We start from the raw sequence: 27,770 nt of genomic DNA, 5'->3' as shown, positions 1-27,770 counted from the left end.
ATTTCTTTTCACCAACCCTCAATTACACAAGAACTAAGATACTGAATACTTAGTATGAGCCTGGCTATGTGCTTTTATTTATATATGTGTGTGTGTGTGTGTGTGTGTGTGTGTGTGTGTGTATATATATATATAATGTATGTACATAATATATATGTATATATATAATAAAATATATATAATATAAAATGTTATATATAATATATTATATATAAATTTTTTTTAATGTTTATTTTTTGAGAGAGCGTGAATGGGGGAGGCGGAGAAAGAGAGACACACAATCTGAAGCAGGCTCCAGGCTCTGAGCTGTCAGCACAGAGCCCGACGTGGGGCTCGAACCCACAAACCATGACACCATGACCTGAGACCAAGTTGGAAGCTCAACCAACTGAGCTACCCAGGCGCCCCCATTTTATATCATATTTTTTTTAATCTACAGAAAAACCCTAGGAGGTAGATATTACTATTATTATAAGCCCCATTATACAGATAGGGAAGCTAAGGGTTATATGGATTAAATGATTTCCCAAGATCATAAACTGAGGCAGCAGCAAAGCTACTATGTGAAACGAACGGTCTGATTGGAGCCCCGCCATGTTGTCTCTACACTTCACATTGGTGAAAGCCAATGAAGAATGAATTTATAAAACCCCTTAGCTTGATAAACTGGTTGCCTTCAATGGGCACTAGGCGATTTTATAAACATCTATTAAGTGATATTGGCAGTTCTTTGATAACACATCCCAAACGGCATGTTCTAGGTGTGCAGGTGATTCTCTTTGGTTTTTAACTAAGAACCACAGTTGAGTAGTGTCCCCATGAATATGTGTCTTTTCCCTGCCTGGGAAGAAAAGTCTTACATGAGGGAGAACCTAAAATCTCTTTTGTCAGAGTCTACCCCAGGGCCTTTGACAACATAGGACGCTCAAGATGTAACTGCCGAACCACTGGAATTTCTACATAATAAATTGTTGCCTGGATGTCAGGTAACTAGTGCCCAAGACCTGACAATCACATCACACTCCCTTGTCACGTACCATCCAGTTAGACACAGGTGTTCTCTACTTCTTAAACGTTCCTGTTAAGTCACTGGCTTTTTACACAAGATCTACACTAGTACCTGTTTATGCTAACTGAAAGAAATCCAGAGAGTATTCTGACTTCTATGAAAGAAGGCAAAAAGAGAAAACAGCATCCAGTGTTTTGCAGTGAGCTGTTGTAGAGGAGGCACCCCCCCCCGACCCCCACCCCAGCAGTGAGACCAGCCCTGCCAAGCCCCTTCCCTGGGAACCACACTCAGCAGCTCAGCATCAGGCCGCCATAGCTTCGAACTCTGTGAACATCTGTGCTTTATCTCAATTTATTTTGTGCATCTGTTAGCAAGATGTGTCCCACAGTATCAGAAAAGCCTAAAAAGTGATTATTTGGGGGAATGTGGGAATGCTCAAAAATGTTTCCAAATAAATTAATGGTAATTGCTTCTTTGCTTTACGTCATTTTGGCTTACGAAAGGTTTCATTGGAATGCTCTGCTTTTGGGTGGTGGAGGAAACCATATACTTCTGGGAGGGGAGGAGTACAAGTAAGAGAATTTCTTTAAGATTCATAAAAAAGAAGTCTCTACACTCTAATAGAAAAGTTATCAGCCTGGGCTCCATGGATAGAATTCAGTAGATCTGCGAATTTAAATGGGCAGAAATCACATCGTTTTATTTTCTCCAACTATTGGCTAAAGTAACATTTCCTACGAGTAGCTGTAGCTATGACTTTGTTACCAATAGAAACCACAGGTATTTTCATGCCATGTTGCATTTATCACAAGATGTCTTTGTATATCATTTATACTCATCACTTAATATACTTCAGTGTCTTAGATCTGATGCTAGATCTTGTTAAAGCATTATTACAGAAGCACATATTACTGTATCACAAATGTAGTTTTTAAAACATTTGATAATTATATTTCAATATCATTAATTTTCCTTGGAATCCTGCATATTATATTTTATGCATTTAAAAACATCCTTTTGAGAAGGGGTCCACTGGGTTCACCGGACTTGTCTGTGGCACATGCACAAAAAAAGCGAGGAGCCCGTGGCAGAGGGAAGTCACTGGAGCGCCAGTATCTGCCAGGATTTCCTAGAGCAGTGATTCTGAGATTGGGCTGTTTCTCCAGGAAGTTACTAAGGGAGGAAGCTGGTGCCAGTGACAGATCCTAACTCTGAATTCCATCAGAGCTGCTGTCTCCCTTGCCCCGCATGAAGGGAGGTCTGCAATGGATAATGGTGGGAAGCCCTCCATTGAAATCCCAACAGTAATAAAGAAAATGATCATAAAATGTGCTTTATTGGACTAGGCACTGAGCAATTCACTTTATAAGCACCATTTCACTTTATTTCTCCAACAACCAAGTCAGGTTCCCTTAATAGCCCTGTTTTACAGACGAGGTTATTGAGCCTCGGTTGGTTCTACAACATTCTTTTAGCTTACCTAGAAAACTAAGTAAAAGTTGTCCCTAGTATCAAGTTTCCTGCCAATTTTCTCTGGCACAGCCAAAGCTGAAGTATAGTTATTAACGAGACACGTTTTTTGCTCACCATCATCATGCTCACAGCCAGACACAAAGATAAGGAGACAAGTCAAGTTTGTTGAGTGAATGAATGAATGTATCTGATGAATCAACCTGATGAGGAGTATTTCTGCAAAGCTGACTGCCTCTTCTCCAGAGGCCAAATTCCATGAGTGAGCCAGACCTGACTCTGCTCACATACAGTCTCCCTGTAATTTGTGCATGGCATGTGGGCACTGTTAGCTTGAGTACCTGGAATGTGGTGTGGAAGAAAGAGCACTAGATTAGAGATCAGGAGACTGAGATTATATTCCTGTATCTGTCATTAATCACCCATGAAATCCGAGGCAAGTCATTTCACCTCACAAGGACTCAGTTTCCTAGGAAAGCTATGGTTCTTGGTTCCCACTTGAGGAAAAAAGAAATGCCTCATCAATAGAAGGCTTCCAACAGAAGACATCTTGGCTTCTTGGCAAAATGGCCAATTCTAGGTCTGGGACTGGAAATAATAAGTTTGGAATATTTTGTTATACCACATAACAAGGAGGTGATCAAAGACTACTCAGGTCATGACCAAAGGACCCAGAAGCCATCATGAAGAGACTCTCTGACCAAGACAGGATAATGAAGATTTTTAAAAAGCAACACACTTGGGACTCAATTAAGTACGTTTCAACTTATGATGTAAGAATGATTGACAAATAAATTTATCAACTTCTGAGGGCAACAGGATGTCAACTCATTATACTGAAAACTAGAACATGAAGAGAAACATCAAGCATGCATCTTGCCATTTCCATCAGACCACAGCACTGGATAACCAAAGAGTTGAATAAAGCATCTCCTTGTTAAATTATTCTAGCGAATAAGTGCAAATGAGTTGGAAGAAACAGGTTATCCTTCTTTTTAACCCTTTATGAATTAAATGGATCTAGGCAACAAGCACCCACGCCAACCAATGTAACAAAATCAGAGATGGCCGGACATCATCACCCCTGATGGAGGAGAGTAACTGTACCTATAGACTTGCCAAAGAGATCTAAGTGGGGTCTGATGAAACCTCCAGATCCAGCTGCGAATCGAGAAATGCCGTGGATTGCACCATGAATGCCACCAGCAAAATCCGGACTGTAATATAGTACAGGTCAACGTGGTTCTTCAATAGATACGATGTAGGGGAAAAAGGAACTGGGGAGAGCAGATTTAAAAAAAAGAACCTGTAGGTATATCAAATTACCAAAATAATAGTAATAATAAGAAGAAGAAGAATAGGTAGGACTATGCTAGTGTTTGCCAGATGCAAACGTGGATGATAAAGCTATTTAAGAAAACGCAAGTAAGGGATAATTATAGAAGAAAAATAGTGGTTACTTTGGAGGGAAGGAGGGATCTATGATTGAGTTGAAGAACACATAGAACTTGTAGGATATCTGGCAAAATTATTCATTTTTGGCCTGGGCAGGGGTTATAAGAATGTTAGCCCCATTTGCTAAGCAGGACATTTGTTTTATGTGCTTTTCTGTGTTTGTATTTTATTTTATTTTGCAAGATTCTTTCTCTTTTCAAAAGAGAGAAATCAGAAGAATAACTGTGGACGCCACACCTTGCTCCTGGGCTAAGTAAATTATTTTGGATGCTATTAGGGGAAAAGAAAAAGGAAGATAAAACTTTTTTTTTTTTTTGGAGCACTTACTATGTGCCAAAAATTTCAGATACGTAATCTCATTTGATATTCAGAACACCCCTTCAAGTATTCACCCCATCTTAGAGGTGAAGAAATTAAATTCCTTGTCCAAATATACCATAATATATTTATCCATTCTACCACTATTGGTCCTCTTGAGCTATGACTGATGTTGCCAGAAACATTCTTGTAATGTGGAGGGAGAGAGGGAAGGGAGGAAGGAAGGGAACTTGAGAGTTATGATGAATCACTCAAGGGCAAATAGGGGGGCTGTTTCCCTCAACTTTGACCCTAAAGCCTTTGTTCTTTCCATGCCACCAAGCTGTCTCCCTAGAAATGAACCCGGAGGTCTCTTTAATAATTCTGAAAATTTCCAACCAAATGTGCCCCACATACAGAGCCCAGACTTAGTTGCAAATAAGGAACCATCTGCAAATGTCAGAGCCTTGATGATAAATATTTTTTAAAGACAAATGTCAAAGATAAATGTTAGTATGCCATAAAAAAACACAAACTGGCAGAAAACCTCAAGGGGAAATTTCATGGTATACATTCCTTTGGAGTGATTTAAAAGTAAACAAGTTGCCTAGTAACACACACACACACACACACACACACACACACACACACACACATACACACACACACCAATGAAAACAGGCTGTCTCAGCCTCTTTCAAGTCCTTTGTTATGCCCCAATCGAACACTGGTTACTAAAAGGAACTTAAAAGTAAACCTCTATAATTCACAGTTTCAAAAGAAAAATCAAACCATAACAGAGACAATAAATAAGACCAATATAGTAAAAAAGCCACAGGTGGGTCAGTTAATGTGTCTTGAGAAAAGCCAAATCACCATAGATGACTTTGAGAGATGGGCGGGCTCCTATTTTAATATTTGAAGTAGTTTTGGCAATTCCTCCACTTAATGAGGGAGTTTCAGGCACAACTTTACCAAGAAACCAATTTATCCAAACAATACAAAGGGACAAGGATGATTGTTCCACACACTCGTTGCTGCATGGGCTTACGAATGAACACCACAGGACAACCCTGAGATTCTTGAAGCTGGTGGTAGCAGTCTAACCGCTAAGCTTTCACACGCCAATACCGTCTAAAGCAACAGGATATACATACAACTGGCCCAGATCCAAAGAAGGAAACTGCTAGAGAGAGAGAGGCCTGTGGGGGGAGGGAGAACTTCCTGTCTTAAGTCATTCTGTTCACTGTAATGGTGACAAGCCCAGCACACGTTTACTAAGCTTCTACTTAATGCCAAACACTATGTTTTATACCACAAATTATGTTGAATCCTGCAGCCACACTGCTAGTTATGTAGTATTTATTTTCATTTCGCAGAAGTGGGAACTGGGAAAATGTACAGGAAGTGAGCTGGGATCAAAGCAGAGGAGCTCTGATGGCAGGTAGTGGTGCACATGGAGGGGTGGGCTTCCCGAAGAGGGATGCTCCTGGCAGCTCTGGGGACCTTCACCCAACACAGGGTTCAACACAGAGAAGAGGGCACGAGCCCTAGGAAGAGCCTAGAAACAGCATGATGTTAGAGAACCAAAGGAAAGAATAGTGAACATAACGATTGAAATCGTGAAGCAGGAATAAAAGACACAAGGGGCAGGGATCAACAACACCCTAAATTGGTTGTGGATACTGACTAATACAGTATGCAAGCCTCTGTGCAGCTGTTAAGGCAATAAGGCAAAGGCACAGAGGGGGTGTAATTACAAGCACAGCAAAGATTCAAAGGATCATGAGACCTTTTTGCTAATAAATTTAAACACTTAGACAACAATGGTCATAAGTCCTGAAAATAATATATGTGTAATTTACCAAAACTGACCCAAGAAAAACTATGAGACTTGGATAATCTCATAAATATTAAAGAAACTGAATGAGTAATTCAAAACTTTCCTAATTTCTGAATTTTTTCTCTCTCTTCTTTTGTAACCTTTCGCTATCAAATTAGCTTCCTTGGTATTAACACGTCTGAATACACATCTCAGAATTCGATTTTCCAGAACTGTCAACCCCCTCCCCACCCCAAACTTTCCTACAATAAAAACACCAGCAGAATCCTTACAGAAATGTTTGGTTTGAATCTAATCCATCTCAAGGAAATGAAACACTATCTCTAAGAGACAGATGCACCCCAGTGTCTATTGCAACATTATGTACATTATTTAATGTTCCAAGACGTGGAAACAACCGAAGTGTCCATCAGTGGATGAATTTATAAAGAAAACACGATATATCTATATAAATATATAAATACACACTCAGTAGGATACTATTAAGCCATAAAAAGAAGGACATCTTGCCATTTATGGCAACATGAATGGCCCCTAAGTGCATTGTGCTCGGTGAAAGAAGTCTGACAGAGAACAACTAGTACTTTATCGCTTCAGTTACATGTGGAATTAAAGAAACAAAACAAAACTAAACCCATAGATGCAGAGAACACACTGGTGGTTGCCAGAAGTGGGAGGTATGAGGTAGGATAAATGAGCGAAGGTGGTCAAGAGATACAAAGTTGCAGTTATAAAATATGTCTGGAGGATAAAATGTACACCCTAGCGACTCTAGTTACAAATACTGCACTGCATATCTGAAAGTTGCTAAGAGAGTAAATCTTAAAGTTCTCATCACAAGAAAAATATGCTTGTAACCACGTGCCGCCGTGAGGAATGTTAACTAGACTTACTGTCACGATCACTTTGCAATATATACATACAATGAATCATTATGTTGTACACCTGAAACTAATATAATGTCAAGTGTCAATTATATCTGGATCAGTAAAAAGAATCTCATTAAGCAGGAACCGTCAGACAAATCCAGAATAAAATAAACGGGTCGGCCTGTCCCAAGTCAATGTCGTGAAAAACAAGAAACAGGTGGATGAGGTAAAACAACTACATACAATGTGTGGTCCTTGCCTGGATCCTGAATTTAAGCAACAGCAGCAACACCACAGCTTTGGGGAAACTTGAATATTGACTATGATATACCCATACGCACGCATGCACGCGCACACAGGCACACAGAAACAAGGAAGTAGTAAAATGTTAACACAGGGTAAATACTGAGGAAGGGACAGGGTATACAAGTGTACATTATGCCATCCTTTCAACTTTCCTACAAGTTTAAATTTTGTTTAAGTAAGAGGTGGGGGAAGGGTGCCTGGGTGACCCTGTCAGTTAAGCGTCTGACTTTGGCTCAGGTCATGATCTCACAGTTTGTGAGTTTGAAGCCCGCATCGGGCTGTCTGGTGTCAGCACAGAGCCCGTTTCAGATCCTCTGTCTCCCTCTCTGTCTGCCTCTCTCTCTCTCAAAAATAAATAAAACATTTAAAAAAAAAAGGAAAAATATGAAGTAGGGGAAAAAAGTAACCTAAAATATTTGAGCAATAGTGTTCCCCCCCCCCAAAGCCCTAAACTCATACCAGTCCCAGCTGAACCAAACTTGTGAGGAACAAACCCATTCAATATCACACAAACGCTTGCAGAGAACAGAAAAGATTGTACCATGGTTCAATTCATTCCATGAAAACAGAACAACCAAAAGCAAACAAGGAGAGTATGAGAAAAGAGAATTACAGAACAATCTCACTCACGTACTGTGATTTAAACAAATAATTCTAACTAAACAGCAAGCCAAACCCATTAATGGATATAAAAAGATAAGAGGGGCACCCGGGTGGCTAAGACAACTGAGCATCTGATTCTTGGTGTTGGTTCAGGTCATGATCCCAAGGTCATGGGATCGAGTCCCACGTTGGGCTTTGTAAGCTGCTTAAGATTCTCCCTCTCTCTCCCTCTGCCCCTCTCCCCTGCTTGGGCTTGCTCTCTCTCTCTCTCAACTGAAATAAAAATAAATAGAAAGATAAGACAGCAGGACCAGGTTACCAGGCGAGCATGTTTTAGCACTAGAAACAAACAAAACCACCTACTGTCATTTACCACATTAATCAATTACAGCAGAAAAACTACACGATCAATTCAGTGGACACAGAGGAAGTATATGATGACGCTGAACACCTTGATAAGGAAAACATACCAATGGTCTTCAGCAAACTTGATTCTAACGGGGAAATGGTAGATGCATTTCTTTTAAAAACAGGAACAGGATGCCAACCACAGCTCTCTCTACTGAGCATGAACTGGAGATCTGAACCAACACAGTGAAACAAAATGGAGGAATCTGTGTTACAAGATAAAGAATTTTTATAAATCTACAGGCTCATCTAGCTCAGTCCTTTACACCTGGGCTCAGTGACGCTTGGTGTCCAGGTGTCCCCATGCTAGTTCAATCTGCTCTACAACCAGATGCACGGACATGTGGCTTCTTTTCTCATGAAATAACATACACGCAAACAATGCTGTAGGTATCGGGAAGACAAGTGGTTCATGGTATGAAAAGGACTCTTTCTTCCAGTCAAGAAACTATTATTTCCAAACAGACCCACACAAAGTACATTTTGTTGAAACAGCTTATTTGGGGATTTTTATCCCAAGTCTCCCAATGTAACCCAGAATCACCTTTCTTTGCCACGCCCTTTGCTGCCTGGGATTTAAGGTCCCTTTTCTTCCCTTAAACTATTTAGCAGTATCTCCTACAGCAGCCGCCACATGTAAAATCCTGAAGTCCCTGCTGCTTTGGGAAGGGGAGTTCTTGGAGTGTTCCAGGATGAAGCGATGGACGAGTATCTTTCATGCTACTTTACCTTCTAGACACCACACTGACCTGGGATCCAGTGTCCTGACTTTTTCCATGCACACTGAAAAGCTGACTTTGTTTGCAATCTGCAGGGGGTGTGGGGGGTGGGGCGGAAACTAGCTCTAGATTCAAACTGGTAACACTTCACCAGGCAACAGAAAGCTCCCAAAACAAAGTAGATCCCGAGCCTGAAAAATTTACATGAAAAGCAGCATAACTGGGTTTTTAAAAACTCTGGAACCTGATTTTACGGCCAGCTTTGTTTCTTTCTGCCTCCTCACCTGCAGAATGAAGACAACCCAGAAATAACCCCACTAGGTTCTTTATAAGACTCACAAGAGATTTCTGGCAATCTCTTAAGTATCTGTCAAGCTCTTTAAGTTAGGTAAAAAAAAAAAAAAACATTCGATAAATATGTTTGTATTATTTTGTGATAAACTCTAGCAAAAAAATAATAGTTCTCATTAGTAACATATTTCATAGGTTTCCAACCAGAAAAAAAAAATCCCCATCTGGTAAAGAAGCATTAAAATTTCACTAGGTTTGTGGTTTGACTGCAGTTTTGCCTGGCTTCTTTTTGTATCATGTCCTATGATAATGCTGCTTTTAGAGAACCCATTTCCCCCATGACTATCTGAGCTGTAAGATTCTCTTTCTTGAGAAAGTGAAGCAATATACCCTTGTCAGAAATAAGTTTAAGAGAGCGTATGCTGACGAGTTTGAAGTGCAATAGCAAAAAGAAAGTGGAAGGCTTATTTAGGGAAGTCGGAAGATAGTCTGGCTGTACTGGGAAAACGGAGGCATGCGCATTTTGGTTTGGATGTTGTCCTCCCAGGGACATAACTCGGTTGAACCATATGTCTAAGGAAGTTGGACCCGGTTACAATAAAGAAAAGGATGAAAGTGAACCAAACATACGGATGTCTCCTCTTCATTCACTGAATACGTTTCGTGCGTGTTCATTCAATATGCAAAGGAAGCATTACTGAACCACAGCACTCTTCAGGCACAGACACGCCAGGGTCCCCAGAGAACAAGATAAGGGACTGCATAAGAAGCAAAACAGATTGCATCTCTTTATTCTGTTACATTGCATATCCGTACAGCTTTCCTCTGTTCTTGCCCCATCACATACACCAAGCCACCATATTTTACACACACACACACACACACACACACACACACACTTCCTAATTGAGGAGTTCTAATATCTTACCAGCATTTTCTGTATCAAAAAAAAAAAATCTGGTGGCATGATACAGAAAGACTCTCTTGGCTCTCTGCTGCTCAAAGGGTGTTTGTTCCCAGTTGTACACCTGAAACTAACATAACACCGTATGTCAACCATACTCAAATAAAACAACGACGACAACAAAGTGTGTCCCCCAGACTAGCAGCCAGGGCAGGCGTCACCTGGGGACGTATCTGAAATGCAGAATCTCAGGCGGGTCCTAAATTCCTGAATCAGAACCTGAATCTTACAAAGTTCCCTCCTGCTTCATTCACACAGTAGACTTTGAGAAGTGGGGCTTCAGCAAACATGGAATAAGTTCCTTGGTCCTCTGCCACAGAGAGGTTTCCCTCTCCCGTAGCAAATTCGTAAAGGACCTGTTTGCAAAGCCCTCGTAGAACTGTATTCAGTGCTAGCCAGTGAGAAAAGGGTCCCTGAGAATTTACTAGTGAAATCAGCTGCTGCAGGAGATACGATTCTTCATTGTGTCAGTAAAAAGCAAACAACCAGATTCAGGCAAACAAAAAGAAATCATTCTAATTAAACAAAAGAAGGACAGTGAGCTCACTGGGCACAGACGATTGAATTTAACTTCTAGAATATTGACAGGACTGTTTGACATTCTGGACAGACTCCGAGGATAATTCTTCCTAAAATAATGGAAGATGTCTTCCCTCCAGGCCACGTGGTTGTTTTATTCCAATTACACATATTTCAAAACTAAGCCATTCCCTAGCCCTTGGACCCCTTCTGTGGTCTCCCTTACATTATTTCCTTCCACCTCTCTCCCCAACAAAAGGGCCTTATTGGTAGTCTAGTTGGGTAGGACCACCTCTTCTGGAATATTCTCGAGAGGTAGAGATAAAACCTCTGGTCAAATTGTTACAACAGAGAGACCCCACTCCTCTGTAAATCATTCCATAATCTAATGCCAATAGATCCAGCTGTAGATCTGTTAGGATAAAGTCTGAACACTGGGATAGTTTCTTATTTATTCTTTATATTAAGCTTATTCTTTGTATTAAATCAAATGTGGCCATCTATTTACTGGTTTTCATGCTGTTCTCTATAGTAAAAGACAACAGAATGGTTTCTTCTTCTTCGGGACAGATGACAGCTCTTAAACTCTTGGTAAGTATGTCACCCACTTCCCTAAATCATTTCTTTTTCAGGTTGAACATCTCCGTTTCCTTCAATTGCTCTTCAAAAGATCTATGTGTCAGACTCTAAAGTCGGCCTGCCCAACATATGGCAGGCACCCAAGAAATGCCAGGTCCTTTTTCTAAGTGTGAAGTGATGTATTCTCTGAAATCATTCTTGTTATTCATGATTCTCCATGTTTCTCTAGACCCAGCCACAATACTTGGAAATGTTATCTGTGTCGCAAAGTTTAACTGGGACTCTCATGCCCCTTCCTACGAGCACAGTTGAAGACTCGTTGGTTAGTTGGTTCTATGGTTTTGTTTTGATGCTCTCGGTCAGATCAGCCTGAATTTAATGTGACCTTAATTCACCTGTAAACCCTGGGGTCTTTATCACATGAACAGATGCCAAGCCAGCTTTTGGTAAGCTACTTTTCTGCAATCAATCGCCTGGACCTATATGCCTGATTTTACATGGATCTGTTAAGTTTCATTATTACTGGCCATCCCAGGCAACTAAACCCCTGATTCTGTTTCTGCTACGGTAGATAGGCACTCCCTTCCACCATGCTCATCGTCCTTCACGTTCCTCCTTGGGATACAGATTCCTGCTACTTCTGTTGCTGTGGCTTTAGGAGGGCAACCAACATTAACAGAGAGCCTAAGTCATGCCAGGCTTTGCCCAAGAAATGATCACCTATCGTATGAATGCCTATTTCTCCCCGGGCAGAGCCTCAACCTGACAGATGTTCTATGGGGCCACATTTTTCTTCGTGTTAGTCTTCCGACCACTTTGGAAAAGCATGTTAATTATTCACACTATCAATCCCCCTTCGGTCACTTGAAACACAACTTGCCTCTTTTTCTGGCTTTTTCCACGTGAACCACAGCCTGTTGCAGTTCCTCCCACCTGAGGGTCTCCACCTCCTCCAACTGTGCACACCTCCCCACCTCCTGCCCCACCTTGACTTTGCCGGGGCAGTGGTACCCCAGTTTTCCATCCTACCTTCCAGTCACACTTTGAGGTTTCAAATGAATGCTGTACAAGTTCACCAGTTCTAACACCTCGGATGCCTCCACCCAGTAACGCGCTTGGCCTTGTTCGGGAGTAGCTGCTTGTAAGTTACAGAGAGCACGGTATTACCCTGTGTTAGAGAACTCTCCTGTTCCTCAGGGATGTGGTAATACAGGTATTTTGTTTGGTTGTTTTCCTCCTCCTCTAACCTACAAGGCTGCATTTTAGCTACTTCCTGTGGTGGTTGCCATTCTCTAATTGTTACCATTCTTTTCCAGGTTATATGAGGTACATGATGAAAAATAGAAAAATATTTGGCAGAACAAACTGTCTTGAGCTCAGTGGTTCCCAACACTGGCTGCATATTAGAATATCTTAGGGAGTTGTGTTGTTTTTTTTTTTTTTAATCCTGATACCAGGACTCAAACCAATTAAGTCTGAAACTACAGGGCTAAGACCCAGTTAATGAGTGGTTTTTAAAGCCTCTCAGGTGTTTCCAAAGTGCAGCCAAAGCAGAGAACGACTTCAGCTGGATGGGAGAAATAGGTATTCGGAATAGGATGGGACCTGGAAAAAGAAAGAATGGAAGGAGTTTTAATGCCTACATTTGGGATCAATTGGATTTTTTTAAACTATATTTTTTAAATTTATGTTGAGAGAGACAGAGAACAAGCAGGTGAGGGGCAGAGAGAGAGAGGGAGAGAAAGAATCCCAAGCAGGCTCAGTGCTGTCAGCGTGGAGTCTGATGTGGGGTTTGAACTCACAAACCGTGAGATCATCATGTGAGCCAAAGTCAAGAGTTGAACCCTTAACCAACCGAGCCACCCAGGTGCTCCGGATCAATCGTTCTTGACAATGGAACATGCTATATCCTAATGAGGCAATGCGAGGTACATTTTTTTTTTAAGTAAAAATATGAGTTATGTCCTTAAAATGATGAAATGTTACAATGGATGGACCCCACTCCTCTGTAAATCATTCCACAATCTAATCCCAATAGATCTAGCTGTAGATCTAGGATAAGGTCTAAACACTGGGATATTTAAAAATTTATTCCTGGGGCGCCTGGGTGGCGCAGTCGGTTAAGCGTCCGACTGCAGCCAGGTCACGATCTCGTGGTCCGTGAGTTCGAGCCCCGCGTCGGGCTCTGGGCTGATGGCTCAGAGCCTGGAGCCTGTTTCCGATTCTGTGTCTCCCTCTCTCTCTGCCCCTCCCCCGTTCATGCTCTGTCTCTCTCTATCCCAAAAATAAATAAACGTTGAAAAAAAAAAACTTTAAAAATTTATTCCTTACATGAAGTCAAAGTGGACTTCCTGTACATCCACGTATTGGTTTTCATACCGTTCTCTAAAGCAAAAGATAAAAAAAAAAAAAAAGGTTCCTTCTTAATGAATGTATAATGATTGCTGGTAAATTTGATATTTACATAATTAGCACCATGCAGGAGTGATTTCAGGATCAGAAAAGATTTTACAAAATCTTGTCAGCCAGATGTCCAACTGGTGGTAAATACAGCCTCTGGAGTTTAGTATGAGCGGAAATGAAAGTCAATTTCATGGTGGTTAGCCAGCTTCCTGGTGTTTTTCCACTGGTGGAGCGCTGAGACACTTGTAAAATAGCCAAAGGGTCTCTGCGGACCCTTTTCACAGTCACCCATCCATGTGTTGTTTGTACAGCACAAGGAGGTGGTCATGGGGGTGATGAGAGACTACAGATGTCCCACCTTATTGGACCAAATGTTTAACTGGTCACTCACATCCAAGTGGATGGGATTCGAGATTCCACTCTGCCATGATTCACAGTGGAATGAGGTTCCAGTGTAGACAGATTCACAACCAGCAACCACATCTAACCTCAGAGCATCTTTGTTTACTTTGCTGCTTAGGGAAAAAAAAAAAAAAAATCTACAAAGGCGAGTTGCTTTGCCCGGAGACGCCACAAATACATTCTAAGCTGCACTTGACTGAGTCACAATGCCCTCTGGCATGTACGATCTTTATTATTTCCTTGGCCAGACATAGGCCGTATTCACAGATTCAGAGGATGCTTTCTAACCTAGCTCATTCATAACCAAAGGCTCCTTCAGCACTGAATCATCACCTCAAATAACTGACTTCTCTTCCCAGGAATGAAACCAGTGAGTTTAATCCATAATTTTCTTCCTCTTCTAACAACTCTTCACAACCATATTTCCACACTTAACTTTTTTCTCCTACATTGAGACCAGAAAGTAAATCTGGTTTGCTTCTCCTGCAACAAAAACGCACAGCTGGCGGGCCAGCTATTTTGAGTAGCGACTGCACAGTTCAAAGGCAGCACACCCAGAACTCACGGAGCTGCCAAAGCCCCTTTATTCTTCTCATTTCTTCCACGTGAGATTGAAGAGTTTCCCCAAGAAGCCAGCCCCGTGATGCTGGGACGGAACAAACACAAAGTGGGATTTAAGGGAAAGGGGGCGGTGCTCCCAGGTCCTCTCCGACTCAGAAACCGATACGAGTCAATAAAGTGCACGAGGCATGGGATCGATACACGGAGTGCGTGTGCTGGATGGCGCGAGGCCATGTTATTAAGGTCACAATAGGTCCGGGGGGAACCAGCTGGCTGAGATGTTCTGCTAGCAAGTTAAACACAGACAGGAAACCGCGTGTCTGATACTGTAAAAAAATCATTTGTCTTCCTGCCAGAGTTAGGCTTGCAAACCAAAGAGGCTGTTTTCATTTAAAAGAAATTCTACAATGAGAGAGGAAGGAATGGAACTCTGTGGCTACCGGGAGCCCTGGTCTCTCTTCTCTCAGCCTCTCAGGTTCAAGGGCATGCTAACTGCAAAAGTCTGCATGTAGCTGGCACGTCAGCAATGAGACAACACATTGGGTGGCAGCCTGTATCGGACGGTCTGTTTCTCTGTTTAACCACATCGGTTGAACTCTGAGTCAGAAGTGGTTTCTAGAGTCCTCGTTTCTAAGTTGATGACAAATAATTGATGTGTTTACTGATAGTCCCATCCTGTTTAACAACAACAACAACAACAACAAAAATCTCATGTCACCTACAGATAGAGACAGTAGGGAAAGAAGACAACAAAAGTAAAAGGCGGGTTGTGGGATGAAGGTAAACAGAAGATAAATGTGGAATACAGGCAGGCAGGGGTGGTGTCAGTAGCCACATATCTTGCTAGATGCTCAACTCAGTTGGTACTGAAGGGGGGTGTACGAAAAACACGCTCTCCATCAGGGGTTGAAGTCTGTTTCTGTAAATGAAGTGTTACTGGAACACAGCTGCATCCACTTGTTTACAGGCTGTCTCTAGCTGCTTCCACGGCAGGGCTGAGCAGCCGCAGGAGGCAGACTCTGTGGCCCAGAAAGCCAAAAACTATTTCCCAACTGGTCCTTTAGCAAAAAAGTTTGCTGACCTCTGTTCTATATGCCTCAAAGTGTCCATAAGATCAGACACAAACGGGGCCCCAGAGGGGAACGGTCTTTCTAAGGCAGAGAGCTGAGAGAAATTTCTCCCGGCTTCCTCCTGAAGATACCACCACAATGCAGGGAACAGTTTCCCCAACAGCATTCCTTACCGTGAACATATCACCCTGATTTCAGTGCACAAAGCTCCTTGATCATCTGGCTGAATCCAATGATAAGTAATAGTAATATTTACAGACAACGTTTATTGAAGACTTGCTCTGATCCAGGTACTATTCTAAGTCCCCTAAGTGAATGAAGTCATTTATCCTCACACTTATCCTGGTCATAGGAAACACTATTTCTATCCCTGTTTTTCAGAGGGGAAAGCCGAGGCGAAGTAGTCCACTCAAGGGACAGTTTATAAGTCGCTTAGTTGGGATGTAAACTCGGATCATCTTACTGGGGGGGGACCATGAGCTTCTCAAGAGATGGGCATCCTGCTGGCCATTCTTTACGTGATAAACGTTTCTCACAAACCCATGAACAGTGGAAGCCTGAGGTTGTACTTCTTGCCAAGGACTTGCTGAATGGTGACTGTGTATTGCAGTTCAGTGACCAGTCATGTGCCCACAGAACAGGCAGCCCCTTATGTGAAGGGTGCAAACTTGCACGGGTGTAAGCCTGATTTAAAAAGCATACACGACCCACCCCACCCCCAACCAGACCTGACTGTGGAAGGGTGAGGGCACTCCCTGAAGAAGAGATGAGACTCTCTGATTCTCTGTGGGTAAAAGCTGGAGAACCAACGGTGGGATCTTGGGAAATGCATGCTACTCTCTGGAGACCCATCTCTTTGGGAGTAAAATGAAAAGTGTAGATAAGCTTCTTTCATGGGACTCATTTCAGCCTAAAAAAAAAAATGTGACTCAAAAAACAAATAGGAGAGGACAAGCACTGGCCAGGAAGGAGAGAAAAGGAAAATGTTGGGACTGCTGGTGGGAAGGTAGCAGCCACTATGGAAAACAGTACGGTGGTTCCTCAAAAAATTAAAAATAGAAATACCATACTATCCAGCAACCTGACTTTGGGGTGAATAACCCAAGGAAATAAAAACAGGATCTCAAAGACATACCTATACTCCCATATTCACTGCAGGATAAATCCATAATGGCTGAGATATAGAAATAACCTGAGTGTTCATTAATGGGTGACTCAATAAAGAAGATGTGGAATATATCCATATACAGCCATAAGAAGAGAATTCTGCCATTCACAACAACATGGATGGACCTTGAAGGCATTAAGTAAAAAAAAAAAAAAGAAAAAAAAGTCAGGCAGAGAAAGACAAATACCACATGTTATCACTTCTTATGTGGACTCTTAAAAAAAAAAAAAGTCAAACTCATAAAGAGTAGAAAAGTGGTTGCCAGGGCCTGGAGGGTCAGAGAAATGGAGAGAGGTTGATAAAAGGGTACACATTTTCAGCTACAAAGTGAGTAAGGTCAGAGGATCTAATGTAAAACACAGTGAGTAGAGTTGAAAATGCTGTCTTGAATAATCGGAACTTGCAAGCAGCGTTTAAATGTTCTCACATACACACAAATAGGGGGGGTGATGGATGTGTTTAACTAGATGAGAGGAATCCTTTCCTAACGTATGCGTCTATTCTAAATGTCTTACAATTGTATTTGTCTATTATGCCTCAATAAAGCTGAAAAAAAATGATGGCAGAAAAAAAAAAATAGGACTCTAGGAAACAAGACAACATCCCTGCAAGTGGACAAGTTAGCCCACGTGGCCAACCGACAGTAGACTCTCAACCCGAGGCAGTGATCGCGGCTGCTATTGTTCTAACTGTTCTATGAATTACCACGGCCTGGGCCTCGGACAAGGCTTCAGCTTTCTGGCTCTTCAGTTAAGGAAGGCGTTGGGTCTCTGGCCTTAAAACCAAACTTTTCAAAGTTCACGACTTGAGTTTAATGCTAATTCCCTTTCCTGCAGAGCTCATTTCTAGAATGGGCAGCTCAGCTCCAAGTCAGGAGGAAAGGTGGGATGGCCAGGAGCCCAGTCACCTGGGACAGGAAGTTACTATAAGTCACTTTCTTGTTTTTCACGTACCCAACTCTGGCAGATGACCATAACAAACAACTGAAGGACAAACTGATTCAGGCAAACTCTTTGTAACGTTACTCTATTACTTGTCCAGGGCTCCCCGGGGCTATTAAACATCTCCTCTGTAGACCCAATTGAGAACAACGTCTTAAAAGCATTCCTAAATGTCTTCTTGCTTTGGGAAGTATTAGGGGACAAACCCCACAGACAAATTAGCATAAACATTATCATGGAAATGAAAGAAATGTTACCTAAAACGGGCCTGGTATCTACATGCAGACGCTAGCACAAAGTCTGTGGAGTGAACAAGACATCAGGTTTATCAAGAAATGAACTTTACCATCACTGTTGAAAAACACATTTCCCTGGGGAGTTCCGTTAACGCGATTCATGAATGGACCGAGTACAGTATATTTAGCTCATTTCCAAAGAACCAGGTTTAAGACCAAATGCACTCCTCTTGGGCTGATTAGCTCAGCAAGTTGCCAGCATGAACTTAACGAGACCCATCTCTGGTGCCGTGCCTAGCTGGGTGAGTTCACACCAGTGCTTTTCACACTTCAGCGTGCAAACAAATCACCAAGGACACGGTTACAGGGCAGATGCTGATGCAATAGGTCCCGCAGGCTGTGTACATCTAGCAAGCTCCCCGGTAATGCTGGTGTGCCAAGACTCCGTGTATGAAAGGTTTCCACCATGCAGGAGAGCTGTGCTCCTTGGCACGGGGTTCCCCTTCCCCAGGGAGGAAGGAGTAAAACAGAAGGTACCTACTGTGCGCTGGCTACTGAGCTGGGCCCTCCCGGCACCACCTGTAACTCCCAGCCACCCCAGGCCACAGGCCCCCCACTATCAGCACTAGGCGGTCAACAGTGGCAGGCCATTCAGTGAGACGGGCACGTGGCCCCAAGCAAGCGTTCGGCTGGAAAAAAGAAGAGGGGGTGAATCCCTCTAGCAAGGACACAGTGTGATTACCCTCATCACTAATCTGAAAGGCACTTGTGAGTCTTCCTAGTTTTATTTAGCTGCCTCCTGCTGTGATTCTGAGTCAAAACAGGAACAACGTGCCTAATTTGTAATATTATCCTGCAATGTCAGGGCTGTGGTTAGCTTTGATTAGAAATCCTAGACCCAATACGCTCCCCTTCCTCTGTGAAGGCATGCGGACGATGAGGCTCAGAGTCCAGCAAAGCAAGCCCCTCCGTGTATGCGAGAGGGGTCTCAATGCTCTGCTGGCATGCCATGGTCAAAACCCGACCGCACGACCTCAGTGCCGGAGGAGACCTAGGCACCGCACAGTCCTGGCCCAGGTCTTAACCAAAAGTGCCAAACCTGTACAAAAATCCCAACGAACTCCAGCAGCGAGGAGTGACTCCCCATGCTGTACTGGGCACTGACGTAAGGGCTCCGCACGCACGCATCTATTCAATTCTGACAACATCACAACACCGCCCCAGCCCCCAACCCTGCCCTTTAATTTCCATTTCATACCCAAGACGACTGAAGCAGGAAGACATCAGGTAACTGGCCCAAGGTGGCAAAGCTCATAAGTAGTAGAACAGGCCATCGATGCAGGGAACCCACCTCGGGCTCCCACTCTTAACCAATTACACTACACTGTTTCTCTTTCCTAAAACAGCAAAAAAATCATCTCCTTGCTCTGAGCGCTGCAAACTGAGTGTCTTCACTGCACTTGGAAACCGTTTATGGAATGAATAAAGCAGAGTGGTTGCGTTTGATTCTTAAAGGTTCAGTGGGAGATCGATCACCGCATAATGTCTCTGCAGAGTGGATGTGTCATCTGCAAGTAAACAGGACAGCTGTTTGCTCAGGGTTCCCTCCTCCCACATTCTATGCTCGGTCCTGGAGCCTCACAGATCTCCTCTGACTAGCAGCTGTCACGAGGCCATCAAGAAGGACTAACACAACCACCCGCTCTTCTAGCTGGAATCTTCGGTCTGGGGGAGTCCAGAGGGCGGACTGGGACTTCTCAGAATTCTACACAACACCTTTTAGCAAGAGAGAATCTTTCAGAGACAGGATTCATTCTCGCTGAATGTCAGCTATCTATCGTGGCTAATAGCCCTGGAAATAAGATCTACATTTAAAAGGAAAACCATGTGGCTTACCTTTTGCCCTTAAATATTTAAGAACAATGGAAGATGTGAGTAATTATCACTCACAGCGTTTGCAGATCAGAAATCTGGCAACAAGAACAGAGCACCGTACGAATAAAAATACAGCATAAAACACTTTATAGTGTTTGTGTTTGACATCTTATTTGACATGGAATGGAGAAATAAAAATTGCTTCAAGACATTTCATTCCTCAGCATAAGAAAGAGATGGTGGCAGTAAGAAGGGATGTGGATCCCCAAATGTTGCTAATTATGTGGCGTTTTACATGGAGGAATTATCCCACTGCAGGGAAGGGAGATGTCTAAAAGGCAAACACTCCCTGGAGCATTTTAAGAGACTTTGAAGTCATCCAGACAATCCAGTCATCAGCTGTGCTGGATTTCCTGCGTTGTAAATGAGAAACTGCCTTTATGCTGATTATCTTACCTCATAAGGAAAGAAATAGTCTGATAATGAATAAGAGGGAAAGTACAGACATGGGCCCATGATGATCACCTGAGTTGAAATATACTGCAAACTGAAGTCATTAATATCTTCTTCTTCTTTTTTTTTTAAGAAGAATTTTGGCCCCTCTTTTTTTTTAATGTTTATTTATTTTTGAGAGAGAGAGAGAGAGAGAGAGAGAGAGAATGAGAACACAGGCTGGGGTGGGGCAGAGACAGAGAGGGAGACAGAGGATCCAAAGCAGCCTCTGGGCTGTCAGTGCAGAGTCGGATGTGGGGCTCCAACCCATGAACTGTGAGATCATGACCTGGGCCAAAGTTAGATACCTAACTGACTGAGCCACCTAGGCGCCCCTGAAGTCTTTAATATCTTAAAAGCTTATTGTAATACAACTATATATTCAACTTTGAGGCCATTTACTAACTTTTGTCCCTTCTGGACAGAAATAAACTCTTCCACTGTGGATAAACCAGTTTGCAAAAGGAGAGAAAAATTTCATCGATGGCAGTAAAACTGTTTGGATATTCTACTATTAGAGATTAATCCCTTAACCTTAGACTGGGAGTTCTTTGAAAAGGTGAACTACTTGGGGAAGGTTCATGTGTTAAGTCAGTATATCAGGTGTTACCATGCTTTAGTGTGATTTAACACAGTTATATCTTCCCACCTAACTCAAATTACACAAGAAAAATGAGACAAATGGATTATAGGATGAGAAAATAGGAGGGAGGGGTGATTTTCGAAAGTGTTGTGCTGACAAGATGAACGTGTCTGACTCTGTACAGAGAATCTGGAATAGGTAAGGGGTTAGACAAGAAGAGGGGAATGGGAGGAGGCGAAAGACACAGAGAGAGAAAAAGGTGAGTCAGCAGTGCTCATGAGCACCATACACAAAGCATGAGACCTCGTTTTCCATCACTGGGATATACATAGCAGCAGGGATGCTGCGTAAACCCAGAACTTGTGTTCTAAAAGGATTTTTTATTGAATCAGACCTCCTTGGGGCTGAAATCTATCTTACAGAAATATTAGCACAAATATACAAGACGTTTTTGCAACGACATTCAATGTAGGATTAAGTGGAAAAATGGAGACAACTAAATAATCTACCAACAGGGAATGGTTAAATCAGTCATAGAAGATAATCCACATTATGGAACTTCTAGACAATGATTAAAAGGCATGCAGTATATCCATACGTATTGTCTTATTTAAAAAGAGAAGTAAGGGGGCTGGGTGAAAAAATACTGTCAAATAATATTTATAGTATGATCAACTATTTGCACTGAAAGGTGAATGAGGGTATGGGATGGATAGATAGATGGATGGATGGATGGATGGATGGACGGACAGACAGATGCATGGATTGAAGGAAGGAAGGAAGAGAGAGGGGGAGGAAATAGGGAAACAGAGGAGATAAGGAAGGATAATATGAATGGATGACAGAGACAAGTATGCATCCAACAGACTATTCATATTGATTATCTACTGGGTTGGGAGTGAGGAGAGGAAACTTACATACTTCCATTTAAAATTTTTACAGGCTGTGGACTGTCTGAATTTTTGATAAGGAACACATACTATTTTTGTGGTTAAAAATCACTGAAGAGTGGTTTAAACTGAAGGAATAGTGTGTGCTCTCTTTTTAAGCTGAGTGAATGTTGAACTTCAAAGATGGAGGCAAGACTCTAATCTCATCTTTCCCTATAAACCCTGGGTCATTATTTTCTGTCTGCATTTCAGCTCTCCTTAGAGACAGGGCATTAATAAGTACCCTTCAGACAAATCCTGAGAACAGGTACACAAAACTTCTTGACTTAATTCAAAGTTAAGTCTTCAAAGTAAGACAGCCTCCTCCAATCTCTAGACCAGTAGTTCTCATATTTCAGCGGCATCAGAATCACCTGGGGGGCTTATTCAAACACAGATTGCGGGGCCTGCACCCAGTGTTTCTACTTCCATAGTCTGAGGTGGGGACCCGGAATCTGCGTCGCTGACAAGTTTTCAGGTGATGCCGCCGCGGCTGCTCCAGAGACCGCATGGAGAGCCACTGCTGTCGGGGAAGAAACTGGTTGCAGGCCAAGAAGAACGTGGGCCCTATGAGCCAGACTGGCTCTGGGCCAGGACCAGCCCTGTTACTCCTTAAGCACCTCGTCCCGCCAGGTGCCTGGTTCCTAATCCACAGAGCGTAAGCTCCCTGTCTAGTCCCAGAAGGATGGAGCCTGAGACTCTGGACACAGAGGAAGCAGGGCTCCGGACACTTAGGGGAAGAAGACTCACCTTCTGAGAAGATGATGTAGTCATTGCATTCATCGGTGCTACAGGAACACATAAAGAAAGTCTCGCCCAACACCTTTTTTTCCTTCATAATACACTTGGGAGAAGCAGAGTCCTCAAGAGCAATTCCATGGTAGGTAACCTTGGGGTCATGGCAAAGCGTCTCTAGGGTTATGTTCTCATCGTTCTTTCTCCTAGGGTGCAAAGGAGAGAAAAAAGAGGATGGATAAATACGGTCTTCTGGGCAGAAAAGCAATCTGGCCTGTGTTGCCTTCACAAAGTTGTTCTAACAATGGCAGCTGGTTCCCGTTCTCCAGCATTAACAGGCTGTCCTCCAGTCCCCTGTGCATTTTCTACTCATTTTGGTTTTTCCATTGCGTAGTCTCAAAACCCATTTATGTCCGTAAACACTGAAGGCTCTCCTTGGAGGCTGTCCTGCTGGAGAATTGTACACATTATGTCTTAATTAAATCAGTAGAAAGGAAGGCACGGTAAATGGAAGATTGCTAGGGACTCAGGATTAAACCTTCCATCCTGAACGCACCACCGGGCTCATGCCGTATCCCCAGTTTATCTGGCAGGATGAGGGTCATGTCTAGCTTCTACAATGTTCTCACTGGGCCCCAGAGCACTATGAGTGAGGGCGTGTTCCGTGTCAGCCGATTGCTGGGCTGAGCAAACGGAACAAACTTCCTAGAGGAAGGACTGGCAGTTTCCCGACTCACAGAAAGGGACAGAAGAGGAAAAAAAAAAAAAAAGACACACGGGAAAGAATTGCAAGGTATTCTTCATGTACAGTTCGGTGAAATAGTTTATGCTGTCTTAAACAAATTACTTCTACATTTAGTATCCCTTCACATCACATATTTGAAGCCTAACTCAGCGAAGGGCTCAGAGAATCTCCCGCGTGGCATTTTACTTAGGCCCTAGAAAATGCTCAGCTGGCTGTATGTGTACATTACATTTAAAAGTGACATGATTAGGGGCGCCTGGGTGGCTTGGTCGGTTGGGCGTCCGACTTGGCTCAGGTCATGATCTCACGGTCCGTGAGTTCGAGCCCCGCGTCGGGCTCTGTGCTGACAGCTCAGAGCCTAGAGCCTGCTTCCGATTCTGTGTCTCCCTCTCTCTCTACTCCTCCCCAATTCATGCTCTGTCTCTCTCTGTCTCAAAAATAAATAAACGTAGGGGCGCCTGGGTGGCGCAGTCGGTTAAGCGTCCGACTTCAGCCAGGTCACGATCTCGCGGTCCGTGAGTTCGAGCCCCGCGTCAGGCTCTGGGCTGATGGCTCGGAGCCTGGAGCCTGTTCCGATTCTGTGTCTCCCTCTCTCTCTGCCCCTCCCCCGTTCATGCTCTGTCTCTCTCTGTCCCAAAAATAAATAAATGTTGAAAAAAAAAAATTAAAAAAATAAATAAATAAACGTTAAAAAAAATTTAAAAAATAAAATAAAAAAAAAATAAAAGTGACGTGATTAATGTCCACTGTTGTAATTGCAAAAGCCAAAATAAAACTCTGGCATCCTTGAATATGTGCATCATTCTCTGCCTGTTCCAATCTGCTCCTCATAAAGTTGCCATCTTGGAGGACTGTGTCCAACACCAAGGTTGGTTTGACCTCTTTCCTCCCATCTCTGACCTCTTCAGATGCAAAATACGTGTGGTCTTGAAAGGTAGTCTCTATATCGGGAGCGGGGGTTGTCTAGGGAAGGGTCAATAAGGCCTCAATGACCATCAGTTTGCAAATACAATCTCCCGTGGGAAGGATTCTGAATGCGTGCGACTGAGTGCACACGCGTGCCCACATGCCCACACACACTGCCCAGCTGCTCCCCTCCCGGCAACAAGCTCACTGCGTGCAGCAAGGCAAATGGGAGGCAGGTTGGAAGCAAGAAGCAGCTGAGGTACAGCCCTCACCTGGAAAACAGGTAGGCCATGTCCACAGGGGAAGAGCAACTTTAACAATACCACCGCTAGGGTGTCAAATTCCAGGACACTAACGGGCAACATGTCAACAAGGATAAGAAGAGCAGAAGTAAGGGTACAGATAGAACGGTCCAACCAGGAATACAGACAGCGTGTCTGGCATCCACGCAACCTAGGGTTGGCTCCCGCAAAGGCAAACGGGCCCGTGGCGAGAGAGCTCAAGGGTTCTGGAACTAACACTCCAGCAGGCATGAGAGAAGCACGCCCTTGCTGAGCAGGTCCCTCCTGGTAAAGGAAATGCCACAATCGGAATCCTGACTCAACCCAACTTGGCACGATCACACAATGAACCATGCCCATTTAAAAAACCCACTTATCCTTCGCCCCAAAGCTACTGAAAGTCTTGGCAAAAATGGCAGGCATGAAGCTAGAGCACCTCCCTCCCTGCCCCCACCACGAGGGGGGGTGTGTGTTGTGTGCGTGCCCAGAGATGGTTGCTTTTTGGTTCAGGTAACAAACTGAAGGCTGAGTCTTCTGTGTCCCCCAAGTAAAAGTAGGGTGTCTCTTCCTTGTGAAGCTTCTAGAGCCCAACGAATGGAAGGAGGAAGGAACTGTGGGCCGTGAAGGAAAGCTGCTGTATAATCCCTGGGCAGCTCCTGAGCCTCTTGCCTGCCATCTCCTCGCTGCTTAGACAACTAAAATTGCAGAGAGGAAATTCAATTAGAATACTTGAGTCTGGGGAAAGTCCTTAACTGCTTTCTCCACTCACTCCTGTAACAGTGCTCCCTGGCAGGCAAAGCCAACTCTGAAAAACATCTTCAGATACAGTTGAGCATAGGAAGGGAGAATACGATGGAATAAATACAGACTTCTTTGCGCTGAAACATTTGCTCTGAGCCATTAAAGGGGTTTGTCAACATCCACTCAAAAACAGAAACACAATAATGAAATTAACTTTGGGTCCAAATTATTTTTATCCTTGGCAAGGACGTACGCGTCTGACACGGTATGGGGGCGCAGCTGACATCAGTTAAACGAACAAATGAGTCAATGAATGAATGAAAAGAACACCACGACGGAAAAGGCACTGGCATGCACGAGCAGGGGTAGAGCCTTTCCATTTCCACATCTGGCTGTTAGCTGGGCTTCCCTGGAAGCGGACCTTAAGGCGAGATTTCTGCGGCGAGTTTCTGGAGAGGCACCTGTACGGGATGAAGGAAGGAGCACTTCCTGCAGCAGGAGCTGAGCCACAATGCAGGTCACAGCAAATGACTCCCTGATCCCTCAGAAGATGTAAAGCTAAGATGGCCAGTCAGGGCGGTCCCAAAGGAGGCAGCGTGGCCTGGCATTTTGGACCCTGGAGTCAATCAGTCACGGGAGGCTGGCTGCCTATGGGGAGGGGCAAACTTGAGCAGAGGCCACGTGAGGGCAGAAGCTCCAGTCCGTGGAGGGAGGGAAATTAGCTGGAGGGACTCGGGTGATCCCTCAGCGGCTACTGGTGCCAGCAGCTGAGGGGGTGAGGGCTTCAGTGCGGAGGAGGGTGGGCAAGATGTGCGACAGCACCTCTCACTTCCCTTTCTCTTTACCGACACTCCACCCCCACGGGAGTATTTGTCTTTGCTGAGACAGGTAGAAAAACAACACTGGCTGTATTAACTCTTCATGGTGGGCACACTGAGGAAACAGGGAGGTCCCCCCCCCACATGCTCGCATCCTCTGAGACAGCGAGTAACGCCTCGTTCCAGAGATTGGAATTTCACAGCGACTCGATTCACGTGCCATCAGTGGGGCTTGGACCACAGGTCAAAATATCTATCAGATGAGCCTGCCTGGGGTCGCAGAAGTAAACTCTCACGTCACGGTGGAGATTTAAGTAAAGGTGATCAGCAGAGACCAGATGCCAAGGAGGAAGCTTTGAGGCCATAACAATCTGGTGCCTCAATCTTTCTTGCATTTGACTCGATGGGTGGTCCCCCAGCCTCCCCTGCACTTTGACTCCTCAGACGAGGAAGCCTGTTTGGCTGGCAGGAAACCACAAGTGTGAAAATGTTCACACTTATACTGCATGCCTATCCTTTGTTCATTTGACGGATCCTCTTTCTGCCCTTCAGAATGATGGAGAATGAGTTTATTATAGTTTCCCCTTGAGCGGCCATCCAACGTCTCTAAACAGAGCCCATGTCTTCTCTTTACTGGGCTCACCACGTCAGATTGTGAGGAACAGCTGACACATCACAAGCTTCCTAAGCCTGCAAGCGTACCGGCCCCTCTTCCTCTGAACACGCTCTTTGTCAAAACCCTTTTCGCAAAGACGGTGCTCAGAACTGGACCTGATGAGGTTGGCAGGTAGAGCAAGCCGTCACGACAGCTACTGGCTGTTAACGTTCTTGGAGTTCTTAAGAAACTCGTTCATCCCCTGGTATGTATCGAAATTTGCGGGGCGCCTGGGTGGCGCAGTCGGTTAAGCGTCCGGCTTCAGCCAGGTCATGATCTCGCGGTCCGTGAGTTCGAGCCCCGCATCGGGCTCTGGGCTGATGGCTCAGAGCCTGGAGCCTGTTTCCGATTCTGTGTCTCCCTCTCTCTCTGCCCCTCCCCCGTTCATGCTCTGTCTCTCTCTGTCCCAAAAATAAATAAAAACGTTGAAAAAAAAAAGGAAAAAAAAAAAGAAATTTGCAAGCTTTTCAGATCTATCATCAAGGCTAACTGTATGTGGTCTGGAGAAAGTCTCAAAAGACTTTTTCTCCAAAAGGCAGTGGGGTGGGTGGTGAGGGGCGGTGCAGGGAGACATTTGGGTTTATCTTCTCATTCGCCGGGATGCCGGGGTGGCTCAGTCGGTTAATCGGCCAGCTTCGGCTCAGGTCATGATCTCACACGGTCTGTGAGTGCGAGCCCCGCGTCAGGCTCTGTGCTGATGGCTCACGGCCTGGAGCCTGCTTTGGATTCTGTGTCCCCCACTGCTCTCTGCCCCTCCCCCACTCGTGCTCTGTTTCGCTCTCTCAAAAATAAATAAATGTTAAAAAAAAACTAAGAAAATAGATAGATAGATAGATAGATAGATAGATAGATAGATAGATACAGATATTCTCATTTGCCAACTGGCCAGGAACACAT

General features: G+C 43.9%; 1 protein-coding gene across 2 annotated transcripts in view; it reads right to left on the bottom strand.

Annotated features, from left to right (window-relative positions):
* TGFBR2 (transforming growth factor beta receptor 2) overlaps window positions 1–27,770 on the bottom strand; it is a 91,136-nt gene that overhangs the window by 24,352 nt on the left and 39,014 nt on the right. The window contains exons 3-4 of one of the 2 annotated variants that reach the window (XM_045037729.1): window positions 22,743–22,933; window positions 8,323–8,433 (exon numbers count right to left, since the gene is read on the bottom strand). In XM_045037729.1, the coding sequence (XP_044893664.1) occupies window positions 8,323–8,433; window positions 22,743–22,933 (302 nt within the window). The remainder of the gene's footprint in view (window positions 1–8,322; window positions 8,434–22,742; window positions 22,934–27,770) is intronic. The other variant, XM_023260647.2, reaches the window with a different exon arrangement.

This window comes from Felis catus, chromosome C2, assembly GCF_018350175.1.
Source record: "Felis catus isolate Fca126 chromosome C2, F.catus_Fca126_mat1.0, whole genome shotgun sequence".
Taxonomy (NCBI): Eukaryota; Metazoa; Chordata; class Mammalia; order Carnivora; family Felidae; genus Felis; species Felis catus.
This window is presented reverse-complemented; position numbering and strand designations above follow the sequence as displayed.